We start from the raw sequence: 14430 nt of genomic DNA on the forward strand, positions 1-14430 counted from the left end.
TATACTCTTCTCACTTCATGAAGTTGTGGTTGCCGGAAAAATTTTCATTCATTGTCATTGCTGGATAATTGTAAATAATCAAATGGTTGTTACCACTGGAATGTTATCGCTAAAGAGTTTTTAAGGTGTGATTTGGGGAAGATAGATGGATGGTGATGGAGGTAGGTGCTCTCACAAACCCTAATTCATGATGTAGTGTGTGTGTGCGCTTAATTGTGAGATAGAGTGTCCCAAAATTATTGATATCCTTTTTATTAATTTTATTTGAGGTTATTGTTGTAATAAAAAATAAACTAAAAAATAAGAGGTCCAAAATAATTGATAGAGTACTAATAGTAGCACTCTTATTATAGCTTTTTACACACTTCTTTATGCCACTTATACCCTCAGTCCTAACCTCCTACCTCCTCTCTTCTCTTTACACCAAAAATCTCTCAAACTCTAACTCCTCCATCTTCAACTATTACAACTATTGTCGCCGCCTTCTCCGAGCACCACCCCATAATCCAACCACCTGGCCATTACCTCGCAACACCTCACCGCTGCAATCATCACTTCATAGCCTCTTTCGTGACCACGACTTTCGTAGCCTCTTTTCAGCATTCATGTTTTGTTCGACAAAACACAACCGAACAAATATGGTTTATTCGGTTGGAAACAAATGAACAAATCATGTTTGCTCAACTGTGTCCCACCAAACAGGCCAAAATTGATTAATCAACCATGTTCGGCAAATGAACAAATCATGTTTGCTCAACTGTGTCCCACCAAACAGGCCAAAATTGATTAATCAACCATGTTCGGCTAGAAGTCAGAACAAACTTAAATTGTTTGGCTACCGAAGATTGAAAAAACTTAATTTGTTTGGTGAGCCAGAGCCAAAAGGAGTTTCAAACCCACTTTTTTCAAATTACGCAATACTAACAATGATTGAAAATCATACCTAAACATCTTTTAAATGCAACTATATATGTGTATTATTTATTTGTAATGATTATACATACATTTTAAATATAAATTTACTCTTTTTGTTTGTTGGTTGTTGGGTGTTATTGTTTATATATACATATATAAGGTAGATGTATTTGGATTTGTAGGTGGATGGAGAGAGCGAAAGATGGGAGCAAGGGTGGCGGTGGTTGGTGGAGAGAATTGATGGTAGCTAATTAGTGGTGGTTGGTAGAGGAGAAGGCTGCTGCTGCTGCTGCTGGTTGGTGGATGATAGAAATAAAGATGAAAGGGTGTAAAGAGAAATGTCAAGGGCAAGGTTTGGAGCTTTTAGTCCTTAATATTAATTTTACAAAGGATAAAAATGTAATAAAAAAAAATATAAAAATTGGTATTTCTATTTACACACCACTAATTCTCTCAGTACATACCATTAACAGATTAAATTTATATTCTAATAATATCCTCAAATAAAAAGATCATTAAGGATATCATGGGGGTGTGTTCTACCAATTCAAAAATTTCATATTTAAAAATACAAAATACTCTTCACACACCACCATCACCTATAGGGTTTAGGGTTTAAACATATAAACACCGTATTTCTTCATCATCTTCACCGTTAACACACTACACTCATGATATCATTCATTATTAATTAGCTCACTTCATTCTCTTCTCTATTATACTTATTTCTCAAGCTCAAAACATTATTGCCTTTGAAGATTTAGGATTTAAAAACATTGAAATCAATTAGTTTTCAAAATTTACACACCATTAATGACATTGAGATGGTTGGTTCCAATATAAACATTGAAATGTTGATTTAAACATTGAAAATCTTAGTTTATTACTTAGCTTTTTTATTTTATTTTTTTGTTTATCTCATTCGTATGTTGGGAAGATGAGTTTGTTCGTCATATGTTCGAATAACCAGAGTTGAACTTTCACACAATATTCGAATATTTATATTTGAACAAAATAATTTTGTTTAAATTATTAAGATTAATCATCAAATATTAAATTTTCATATATAAAAAATAGAACATTTAAAGTTAGTTCGGTTAAAATAAATTAAACTTTTATTCTTTGTTTAGATATAAAGTTTTTAACACATTAAGTTTGTTCAACTTTATATTCATGAACAAAACTATTTTTATTTTTATTTTTTTGGTTTAACGCCTACAATGCACCAACAAAACAACGGTGAGATGACAATGAAGATAGAGAACAAGAAGGCACCGGCGAGACGACGACGATATGAAACGATGAGACAACAGCAATTTGAAACCAAGAGAGTTTAACACCAACGACAGAGATCAACACCGGCGAATATAGAAATTTCTGAAGATGGAGGTATCTGTTATGAAGATGGAGAGTTTTTTGTGTGTGTCGTGGTGTGTATTCATAGACAAGTAGTCTGTTACCATAAAGCTAGTAATGCAAAGTTAAGGTGTAAACTATGATATTTTTAAACACTAAAAATTATTTTGTATGTGTACCAAGTAATGGTATATACTGAGAGGATTAGTAGTCTGTAAACAAAATCACCCTATAAAAATGAAGGGTGTAATGAACCAAAAGTGCTGTATCAACCGAAAGTGTTGTATCATAGAATTTCGCTTTGAACATACCATAATAGTATTAACAAATTGTATCCAATTCACAAGGTTCCTGTTTTGCGGCAGCATCCAAGGGTAATATAGTCAATCTCAACAATACAGTCAATCTAATATTATTAACTCACAACAACAACAACAACAACAAAAAACCGACCCAAAATATCTTATCCAGGCGCTTTTACGAGGTTCACTGACAGCCTTGTATGGTTCGGTTTGTGTAATGGTGTTCATCGTATCCAAAACCGATCTTCCTTTTTCTCTACATCGCTCCACTCTTCATTTTCAAATTTACCCAGGAACTGCTTTTCATTTTATGTGCACTAACATCTACTGACGTTTCTTCCAGCTACGATCTGAACATAAAAGCTTCAAAAAAACAACTACTGTGGATTTCCCTGAAGTACTTGGACAATCTCCTCCGCTCTTGATTGAATGCCCTTCAGATATTCAGTAAGAACGCGTTGCTCATAAGAACCTCCCTCCTGAGAGAGAGAGAGAGAGATATGGAGAAATGTTAGAGAAATGTAAGTCTTTGGAACTCAAATGGGGCTGAGATCCAAGAGTGCACCCTACCGTTCGGATCAAAGTTCGTTCCATTCGTTTCCTAATAACAGCATAAAATTCATCCGGTGAGATTTCACCTTTACCAACAGTCATACCGTTGATCAACAGCTTATTCCACTCACCTTCAGGAGCTGCAGCCAGTAGAACAAGTCTATTAATGAGGTTGGGAAGTGTTGCCCAACAAACTACCATAAAAAATATATATATATAAAATAAAAATAAAAATAAAACAATAAAACAATAACTGTGCAAGCAAGACAATAAGGTCAGACAGCATCCACAAGTGCAACCAACCAAAAGCTTCCTTTTAAAAAGTCATCAATAAATTATCCTGCTAATTATTCTTATTTTCATGATCTAATTGTCCATATAGCTTTAAGAAGATGCTCGGCCTCAATGTTAATGGAACAGAGGATGGGGATCACTTTATCACCTTGGCGTCTATAATTGCACCTTTTATGGTGTACGAGGTGAAAATTTACCGCTTAAATTGCGGATTCAAGAATAAGGGACTTCATCTTGTTTGATGGCATGTTAACAGTTTAGGTTTCCTTTGAAATGACAAGCTCAAAGCCTCTATCGTCATTTTTAGATGCTTTTCGTAATCTCCTATCGCTCCATTCCAAAGGATATTCTTATTCCAGATGAGATTCTTACATGCTAATCTTGTGTTAATGGTATTGGGTAGTGTGAAGCACAGACACTTCTAAGAATGTAAGTATCCATATCGGGTCTATGTCAGACATGGACACTCTTTGGATACTTTCCCGACACATGTCCAACACTTTTCAAAACGTGTCCTATTTTTTACTTTTTTTTAAGGACCTAGACACTCTCTGGACACTTAGAGGACACACATGTCTATTGCTTAAGCATACGATTAGACACAAGTAAAACTACTTATAAGTTTGAATAAAACAACTTAAGATATAATAATAAAATAAAAACCATATAAATTTATAAGAATCAGTGTCATATTATATTTTTTATTATCTTTGAATGATATATTCATATTTATATTTATGTATAACATATTGTTAAAATCCACCTACTCTCCACCTACTTCACCCACTTAAACCTACTCCACTAAACCTAACCCACTACACCACTACCACCTCACCTACTCCACTAAACCTAACCCACTACACCACTACCACCTCCACTTCACCTACTCCTTACCTACTACACACTCACCCTCTTCTATATATAGGAATCATGAATCATTGTAATAGATATCGATACAAGAATCAATAATACAATTCTCTATTTCTCTTTATACATTAAATTTATACATGGTATCAGAGCAAGGTTAAGCACTTAGTATTTTTCGTTTCACCGGCGGGCGGCAACCTCGCCTTGGCCGCCCGCCGGACCTTAACCTATTCCGCTTATTTTCTACACATACCTTCCCATCACTGCCTAAATCCTCTCTCTTGAGGCCAATGTGAATTCCTCTTCTTCATAATCTGCACTAACTATGGCATCTTTTCCTAGGGCAAACTCTGCAACCCAACACTCAATCTATGCTTCTCCTCCATGCTCATTTGCCTCTTGTTAGGATCCTTCGCCTTCGGCTTTGGTTTGGGCTTCGCCACAGCCTTGAGCTTCACTGCAGCTTTCAGCTTCACAGCAGCCTTCGGTTTCACAGCAGCTTTTGGCTTCGCAGCTGGCTTGGCCTTTGCCGCTGGCTTGGGCTTCACAGCGGCTTTAGCTTTTGGCGCAGCAGCTTTTGTCTTAGCCGGAGCCTTCTTTTCCTTTTTCGCTTTTACAGCCTTCGGCTTTGCTTCCCTCTGGTGGCTCCCCAGGTTCCACCTGAGTTGCATGATTCATTTATAGCTGCAATTGATAAGGGAAGTATTAGAACAATGCCCAATAGAAGTATGCCAGCTGCTCCTTACCCTACTCCTGGAGCACTATTAATAGGTGATGCTTTCAACATGCGTCATCCTTTAACTGGTGGAGGAATGACTGGAGCCCTGTATAAGGTGTTTTGTGCATCTCCTGATCAAGCAAGGAAGGAAATGCGTGAAGCATGTTTTGATTATTTGAGCCTTGGAGGTGTGTGTTCAACAGGACCAGTGGCTTTACTCTCTGGTCTAAATCCTAGCCTATTGAGCTTGATACTCCATTTCTTTGCTATAGCCATATATGGTGTTGGCCGTCTGTTGCTACCATTTCCTTCCCCTAAGCGCCTGTGGATAGCAGCTAGATTATTTTTGGGTGCATCGGCTATCATTTTTCCCCTCTTTCTCTCACATGGGCTTGTCCCCTCTCTCTCCTCCGTTTGATTTCAAAATCCATTATTTTTATTTATTTTCTCCAAACCACTTTCCTTATTTCCCCAATCTTTCATTTTGATTTCAAATATATTTTTATTATTTCTTTCTTTATTTTTCTTTCACATTATTTTTTAATCTTTTTCAAATTCCATTCATACCATATAGCTTTGCACACCAAACCATCTTTTATTCATCTCAGGGATCAACCCCGATCACAATTTAAAAAAAAAAAAAAAAAAAAAAAAAAAAAAACAAACAAACAAACAAACAAACAAACCACCACCACAACAACACAAACCACAACACCACAAGATTTGTTTTCTTTTCTGCAGACGGCCACCCACCGACCTCACTTTTTCGCCTATTCCGCCGGTCTTTTCTTCTTGCCTCCGTCCTGGGCGGCCCTTGACGGTGTTGCCTCCTTGTTTCCCACTCCACTGGGCACGATCACTCCACTCTGCTCCTCCACTACAGCATATGGCGGACCTCCAAATCGGAACATAACGGTGGCCTTCCGCTTCAGCTCCTTATTTTCCGCCTTTAGCACACTTATCTCTGCTCGCGCATCCTTATACATGCGTTGGAGCAGAGCCAGTTGGGCGTTTAACTGCTGCACCTCATTTGTCCTACTCTGCAGCCGGTGCGACAAGTTTGTGACCGCAGTCATAGTTTCAACACAGGACTTCAATGTATACTGATTAGCTTCAATATCCGTTTGCACTGCCATTTTTTGCTCCACCGACCGCATTGGAAAGTTCAACGGAGCAAAACCAGAGGTGTTTGGTTGAGGTTCACAGGCCACCGCACCAGTTATCTCTCTTGTTGACTCGTTGAGGTCGGGAAAGAGAGTGAGCAGACCACGGGAAGAAGAGGCTATGTTCTGGGTAGCTGAACGGGAAGAAGAAGCCATGTTTTTGGGTTGCTGAGTGTTTCAGAGAAGGGTTGGTTACAGAATGTTACAGAGAACGAAGAGGTTTCAACTGGTTTGTTATGCTTCCAAGCCTCAGACTTCGCTTTGGTTTATAAAGACAGAGACGACGAGGCCGACACGCGCTCTGTCAATCACGTGCATCGCCGCGTGTCAGGCGCCCCTTTTGATGGCTCGACGCTTTCTGTCGGGCACGTCTTTTGATGAAGTGGGCGCGCCTTTTGATGGCACGCCTTTTTATGGATTGGGCACGCCTTTTGATGGCACGCCTTTTGAAAGATTGGGCACACCTTTTGAGGGTGCGACTTTTTAAGGGTCCGACAAGACTCTGTAAACTGTCCCGACATTGATTCCGGTTAGCTCCTTTATGGGTCCGACAAGACTCTGTAAACTGTCCCGACATTGATTCCGGTTAGTTTCTACAAGGGTCCAGCAAGACTCCGTAAACTGTCACCACAACTGTCACAACATTGTCTGCTACAACGGTCCGACATGACCCCATAAACTGTCTTCTACATCGGTCTGACACCGCCATCCAGTGTCCTCTACACCGTTATGACACCACCATACAGTGTCCTCTACATGGTTATGACACCCCCATACCGTGTCCTCTACAACGTTATGACACCACCATCCAGTGTCTTCACCAATGGTCTGACACGACCATACAGTGTCTCTTATCCTCTTTTATTTTTATGTATTTTCTTGTTTTGTTACTCTCTCCAAACTCAAGTTGGTTAGTTCCTATCCCCCTTGAGTTTGCGGGGGGCTGTTAAAATCCACCTACTCTCCACCTACTTCACCCACTTAAACCTACTCCACTAAACCTAACCCACTACACCACTACCACCTCACCTACTCCACTAAACCTAACCCACTACACCACTACCACCTCCACTTCACCTACTCCTTACCTACTACACACTCACCCTCTTCTATATATAGGAATCATGAATCATTGTAATAGATATCGATACAAGAATCAATAATACAATTCTCTATTTCTCTTTATACATTAAATTTCTACACATATAATAAACATACAAAATTATATATTTCATGCATGTCCCCCATATGTCATGTCATGCATTTTTTGAAAATTAGTGTGTCTGCGTGTCCGTGTCCGTGTCGTGTCGCATGTCCGTGTCCATGCTTCTTAGTTCATAAGTAATGAACACTAATTAACCACTCAATCACGGATCTCGAATTCTGGAACAAAGGTATTATGGTATTTTTGCATTTGTGACCTGTAGACTGTGGTAGCCCTAAATTATGTATATGTAGTTAGAGGGGCTGCACGTATCTCTGAATCTTAGTTGTAATTCTTGATAGCGAAACCACATTGACCGGGGACATAACCTAATTAGGGTGAACCATGTAAATCTTGTGTTATTGTGTATGCATTTGATATACAATTCCTGTTTATTTTTCGTCTTTGTTTTCGTCTATCACCAATCCTAGTTAGGTGTTCCACATTTCTAACAAATGGGGCATTCAAAGTTAATTGAACTTTCAAAAACACCCCCACATGTTATTATCTTCTTATTAGTAAAAATAAGATATGGGTTCTATATCTATGCATTGGTGTTCGTGTACGGTGTGCCACAAACAATAATATGTCAAGGTTTCAGATTTAACTATAGTAACATTTTAAAACTTATTCAGGAAAACTAAGGCCACACGCAACCCCAGACCCCTCTTTGGGTTATAACTATTTAATAAACATTTTTATTCCTTAATTAAAAAGCATATGTATATAACCCTTGACCTGGGAGGGAAATATGCGATTCAAAAACATTAAGACAGACAATGGTCTTGTAGCATCCAAATTCCAAACCACGCCTCATGTTTAAAACAAATTCTCATGCACTCTACTTTTTAGGTCATCTAGACCTTTAGGGCCCAAATCACATGCTTCTAGTCTTTCATAGGCTAAAATAGCAGGTATCCATTACTTTCTAACCATTTTAAATTCAAAATTAAAGCCCGGATCAATTATCCAGAGAGCTATTTTTCCTATTCTTTTGCTGAGTCAAACATATAAAACACAATCATACCATACAGTGGGCCCATTAAACTTATTACAAGCTAAAACTGATAATCAAAATGCGAAAGCCAAAATCATGATAAACTTTTTAAATTTATTTAAGCTATTTATGTCTAATAAGTTGTAAACAGAAGCTGAACCAAACAATTTGGCACAGACTACTATAAAAAGAAGCAACTAAACTGTACCAAACCCCCCTAGTATTTTAGGTCACTTGAGATTGTCTCGACCTTAGTTGCACGAAACAGGAGCGTGGAAGAGTCGTAATTTGGGAGAGCTTATATATTATTTTTATAGAAAATATTTTTAATTTGTCTATATAAACTTTTTTTTTATATATTTTTAATTGACATATATACATGTTATAAATGAGTTTTAAATTTTTTATTTTTATATAATTTTTAATTAATTAAATACAACATAAAAAATATTTTTAAACATGACTAGCAAATAAAAATTCATTCCAAATTTAAAAACAAAATGACATAATAAATTCGAACATTATAAGAACATTTTTAATTCATTCTCATTAATACTATCATCAAAAGAGCTGTCTATAAGAGATGTATATTATTGATTGATTTGTATTGTTGTATATATTACAAATGGTGGGTGGCTCATTATATAGGAGAGGGTGAGTGTAGTAGGTGAGGAGTAGGTGGTGGTAGGTGATGGTAAATTGGTGGTAGGTGATGGTAAATTTTAACAGCCCCCGCAAACTCAAGGAGGATAGAAACTAACCAACTTGAGTTTGGAGAGAGTAACAAAACAAGAAAATACATAAAAATAAAAGAGGATAAGAGACACTGTATGGTCGTGTCAGACCATTGGTGAAGACACTGGATGGTGGTGTCATAACGTTGTAGAGGACACTGTATGGGGGTGTCATAACCATGTAAAGGACACTGTATGGTGGTGTCATAACGGTGTAGAGGACAGTGGATGGCGGTGTCAGACCGATGTAGAAGACAGTTTATGGGGTCATGTCGGACCGTTATAGCAGACACTGTTGTGACAGTTGTTGTGACAGTTCACAGAGTCTTGCTGGACCCTTGTAGAAACTAACCGGAATCAATGTCGGGACAGTTTACAGAGTCTTGTCGGACCCATAAAGGAGCTAACCGGAATCAATGTCGGGACAGTTTACAGAGTCTTGTCGGACCCATAAAAAATACACTGCATGATGGTGTATATAGGCTGCCCAAATATATATATATATGGATATATATAGTGAGCCCTCAAAAGTCGCGCCCTCAAAAGGCGCGCCCACTTCATCAAAAGGCGTGCCTGACACAAAGCGTCGAGCCATCAAAAGGTGAGCCGGAGACGCGGCGAGGCACGTGAGCGACAGAGTGGCGTGTCGGCCTCGGCTATTTAACCAAGGTTGAGGCGGAGGCTGTGCAAACCAGTCTGAAACCGCCGAAAATCCTTTGAAAAAAAAACTCTTCCGTTTCTGAGAAAGAGATTCTGGAACACTCTGTTGCCATTCTGTAACCAACCTTTCTCTGAAACACTCAGCAACCCATAACATGGCCTCGTCTTCCCGTTCAGCTACCCAGAATATGGCCTCTTCGTCCCGTGGTCTGCTCACTCTTTTTCCCGACCTCAACGAGTCAACAAGAGAGATAACTGGTGCGGTGGCACTGGAACCTCAACCAAGCGCCCCGGAGTTTGCTCCGTTGAACTTTCCTATGCGGTCTGTGGAGCAAAGAATGGCAGTGCAGTCGGATGTGGAGGCCAATCAGTATACATTGAAGTCATGTGTGGAAACCATGACTGCGGTTACAAATTTGTCGAACCGGCTGCAGAGTAGGACAAATGAGGTACAGCAGTTAAACGCCTAACTGGCTCTGCTCCAACACATGTATAAGGATACGCGAGCAGAGATAAGTGTGCTAAAGGCGGAAAACAAGGAGCTGAAGCGGAAGGCAACCGTTATGTTCCGATTTGGAGGGTCGCCATATGCTGCAGTGGAGGAGCAGGGAGTAGTGATCATGCCCAGTGGAGTGGGAAACATGGAGGCAACACCTGCAAGGGCCGCCCAGGACGGAGGCAAGAAGAAAAGACCGGCGGCAGAGTAGAGAAGAAAAAAGCCCACCTGTGAATGTGATTGTTTGTTTGTAATTTTTTTTTTTTTTTTTTTTTTTTTTGGTGTAAAATTGTGATCGGGGTTGATCCCTGAGATGAATAAAATATGGTTTGGTGTGCAAAGCTAGATGGTATGAATGGAATTGGAAAAAAATTAAAAATAATGTGAAAGAAAAATAAAGAAAGAAATAATAAAAATATATTTGAAATGGAGAAAATAAATAAAAATAATGGAGTTTGAAATCAAAGGGAGGAGAGAGGATGATGTTTTTTTTTTTTTTTTTTTAAATATATAATAAAAAGAGATATATAGATATATATATATATATAAAATAAAGAAAGTGGGGAACAAAGAGTGCACCAATTAAGCTTTAGAATAAAAAAAAAAAGTTTGGACGGTGGATGCAAAGTGAGGAGAGAGAGTGGGTGTAAAGTGTTTGGTGGTAAAGTAAAGGGAATCATGGAAATGATGAAAGTGGGTTTAGTGGATAGAAAAAGGGACCAGAGAGATTGAATTCTTTGCTGCAACTTTAAAAGCGCATCTTTCTTACTATTTTGTTTTTCTTCTAGATCTTGTAGAGTTGCATCCAAACGTTTCAATTCAGCAGAAATGTAATCAATTCGCTTGCGGACATTCGCATTGGCCTCTGCTAAATCCTGCTTCACGAGTACAGGTCCTATCAATTTGTACACATTCGCATCTTCATTCAACAAATCCAGCTCCTTGAGGACAAGCTCGTTTTCGCCGAGCTGGATGGTGTACTTCTTTCTGACCTGATGGTTCTTTGCGATATCTTGCTGGTGGCGACGGGCTTGGGACGGTCGGAGAAGACGGCGCCGTTCTGAATGAGGGCACGGTGGGCGACGGAGTGGCTACCGACGAAGATGGCGGGACGAGACCCAATCTGGAGGGTGACGATGGGGCCGTACTTAGCCCGGAGGTCTCGGAGGATGGGTTCGAGCTCCGAGAATGACTTCCACATCCAGAGGAAGTTTCTGATCACTGGAACAGTGGTGGGTCGAGGTCGATATGCATTTGGAAGAACTCAGAGAAATGTTGGTTCAGAATTGTAGAAAATTTTCTAGTGAAGAAAAAAAAAAGGAAACTTGGGGCTGATTTAACTAGGCTGTCTCCTGAAGATCTTACTAAGGCACTTGGGATAGTATCTCAGAATAACCCAAGCTTCCAAGCAGCAGCTGGGGAGGAAGCACATGCAGAGTGATCAAGGTATGTGTAGAGGTCCCAATTGGTTGAGGTCCGGCGGGCGGTCAAGGCAAGGTTGCCGCCCGCCGGAAGGCGAAGAACACCAAGAATTTTAACCTATAGCTCTGATACCATGTAAAAATAAATTGAGATGTATATTATTGATTGATTTGTGTTGTTGTATATATTACAAATGGTGGGTGGCTCATTATATAGGAGAGGGTGAGTGTAGTAGGTGAGGAGTAGGTGAGGAGTAGGTGGTGGTAGGTGATGGTAAATTTTAACAAAAATAAATAATAATAATAATAGGCCATTATCATTAAAATTTTAAATCACAGACACCAAAAAATTAACGAAGTGATATTATTGAATCTTCAAAACATAGAGACCAATAAAAGTAATGGAGTGATATTCTTGAATTTGTGAAACATGGTTATCAGAATCCCGATCCGGATCTTACGATCCTACGATCTTACGATCCATTTGAGTACAATCAATCCGGATCGTTTAAAAAAACTCCTTATAGGTAGGATCTTTCGATCCTGGTAGTGGGATCTTATAGGATCGCGGAATCCCGATCTGAATCCGATCCTATCCGATCCAATTTACAAGCCTTGTTTTGTATTGTATGACATATTTTATTGTAAATTTTATGTTTGTTGTCTAAATACCAACTTATGTGGTCAAAATAAAATAATAAAAATTAAGTAGTATTGAATCAAATAGACTAAGAAAAACAAACTAGGAAGCAAACATTCAAATATTGCGGTAATTTAAAAAAATTAAATAATCGAAAAAACAAACTTAGCTTTAGTGGAGTCTAAGGAGGGTAAGATGATTGCAAAATTATCTCAATTTTTCGAAAGATTATTTTTGTGACTTGAATCCGCTCCACCAGGGATGCTAACGACAAACCTTATCATTCGGTTAAATTATTCTTTCGAGTTCTTAATCTATTTTCATATCAACTTTGTTAAATATTTTTTCTTCACTTTTTATGCATTATTGTAGATTGTAAAGTATTTTGTTGTAGAATTTTTCTTCTTCTTCATCTTCTTTTTTGATGAAATACAATACTTTTACCATCGAGTTTTCTATTGTATAATATTATATGTACATTTTACATGGAGTATTATATTTTTCACAATATCTTTATTTCTTTTTAATAGAATATAAGCTCATTTTGTGTATGTTTTATAAGAAATATTTATTTAAATTAAATTATTATGTAATACTCTGTCTTTTTCAGTAGGATCTTACGATCCTCGATCCGATTCTACGATCCGATCCTATAAACACCTCCAACGATCCAACGTAGGATCCCGATTTTAACAACCTTGTTGTGAAACACAAAGACCAATAAAAGTAGTAGAGTAATATTCTTTAAAACACAAAAATTCCTTATCTTTAAAAAAAATATAATAAATGATCCATTATCAGTCTCAAAAATAGATAAAAATGTAGAGACCCACGAAGAGAGAGAAAACCAGAACGAGAGAGAGAGAGAGAGACAGAAGAAGAAGATATATATAGAGAGAGAGATAGAGATCGAGATCGAGATCGAGGTCGCGATTGCGACCGCTTCCTTCTTGGACAAACTCGCGTTTCTCTTGCATCAGAAGCGCGATTCTGATACGATTCTTCTTCAGAAGTGCATAATCACGATTTTTCGTTTGGTGCGTCTTCATCTTCCACAATTCCTGCTACTAAGGTCTCGACAAAAAACCACATTTGCAAGACATTGAAATACATGTTCACCTTTTTCTTTGTTATTTTTTGGGCCTTAGCCCTTACACCAGTGTTGGATTCCTTGTTGCATAAAACTCGGTCATCATGATCGTTTAAAATACATCCAAGACATTCACACAAAAATCCAGCAAATAATGTAGCATCAAACCAAGAAGGACAAATCTAGGTGACCAGTTCAAGTAAAATGCAATTCTTTAAAACGTAGTGATTAATTGAAAAAAATAAAGAAAAAAATGAATCAAAAGCATTTTATTACCTTTAATTATGGTCTCAAGAAACTCTTCAGCCTTTAAAACCTGATTTTCTGCAAAAACAAAGGGAGGGACAAGGTTTTAGGTAACCAAACAAAACAAAAACAACAAAATACTTACGGATTTTTATTTTAGTGTTTTTATTTTTATGGGGATCTGAAAAGTTCAAATTCGCCACGTTACCACAATCAGACTGATGCATTGTTGGATAGCTTGATATAATTGGGCTCATTTTCTAACAATTAAGGTTTTGGGACTAGTGGTGACCTAACATGTTAGCATACCTCAGGTTAGGGGAGGTCGGTCTTAGGTTCAAGTTTCTCCATCTGCATTTGTTACCATTTGCATTCTGCTTCTCTCTATGTATGTCTCTTTGTATTTCTTGTATGCTAGATGGGATTGCATGTGAGGGAGTGTGTTGTATAACTTGATACACATTGTTGGGCCATTTCCTAACAGCTTAACTTTTTGGGACTTTTGGTGAATCTGGTGATCTAATATGCATCATGTAGACCTCCTGGAGACAGCCACTCTAGTGAGACACACCATGCTAAGAAGGCATGTAAGCTTAACTGGAAAATGATTTTCGGGGTGGTGAGCCACTTTAATAGAGAATCACCACCCCAAGTCTGAGCATTTTCAACATGCAGTAAGTGCTCATTAAGATGAAACTCTGCCCAAGGAAATGACCAAAAAGGTTGTATACCCCCTGACCACTCTTTGAAGTTGTGCAATGATGCCAGCACCTAC

General features: G+C 38.3%; 1 protein-coding gene across 6 annotated transcripts in view; it reads right to left on the reverse strand.

The window, feature by feature from the left end:
* Positions 1-2565: 2565 nt before the first annotated feature.
* LOC114268423 (uncharacterized) overlaps positions 2566-14430 on the reverse strand; it is a 59930-nt gene continuing 48065 nt past the window's right edge. For all 6 annotated transcript variants that reach the window (XM_082920489.1, XM_082920488.1, XM_028209598.2 and 3 more), the window contains 3 exons: positions 13686-13733; positions 3144-3265; positions 2566-3052 (listed from right to left, as the gene is read on the reverse strand). In XM_082920489.1, the coding sequence (XP_082776615.1) occupies positions 2951-3052; positions 3144-3265; positions 13686-13733 (272 nt within the window). In that variant the 3' untranslated portion in view covers positions 2566-2950. The remainder of the gene's footprint in view (positions 3053-3143; positions 3266-13685; positions 13734-14430) is intronic.

Source organism: Camellia sinensis, chromosome 3 (genome assembly GCF_055761805.1).
Source record: "Camellia sinensis isolate YWXY chromosome 3, ASM5576180v1, whole genome shotgun sequence".
Taxonomy (NCBI): domain Eukaryota; kingdom Viridiplantae; phylum Streptophyta; class Magnoliopsida; order Ericales; family Theaceae; genus Camellia; species Camellia sinensis.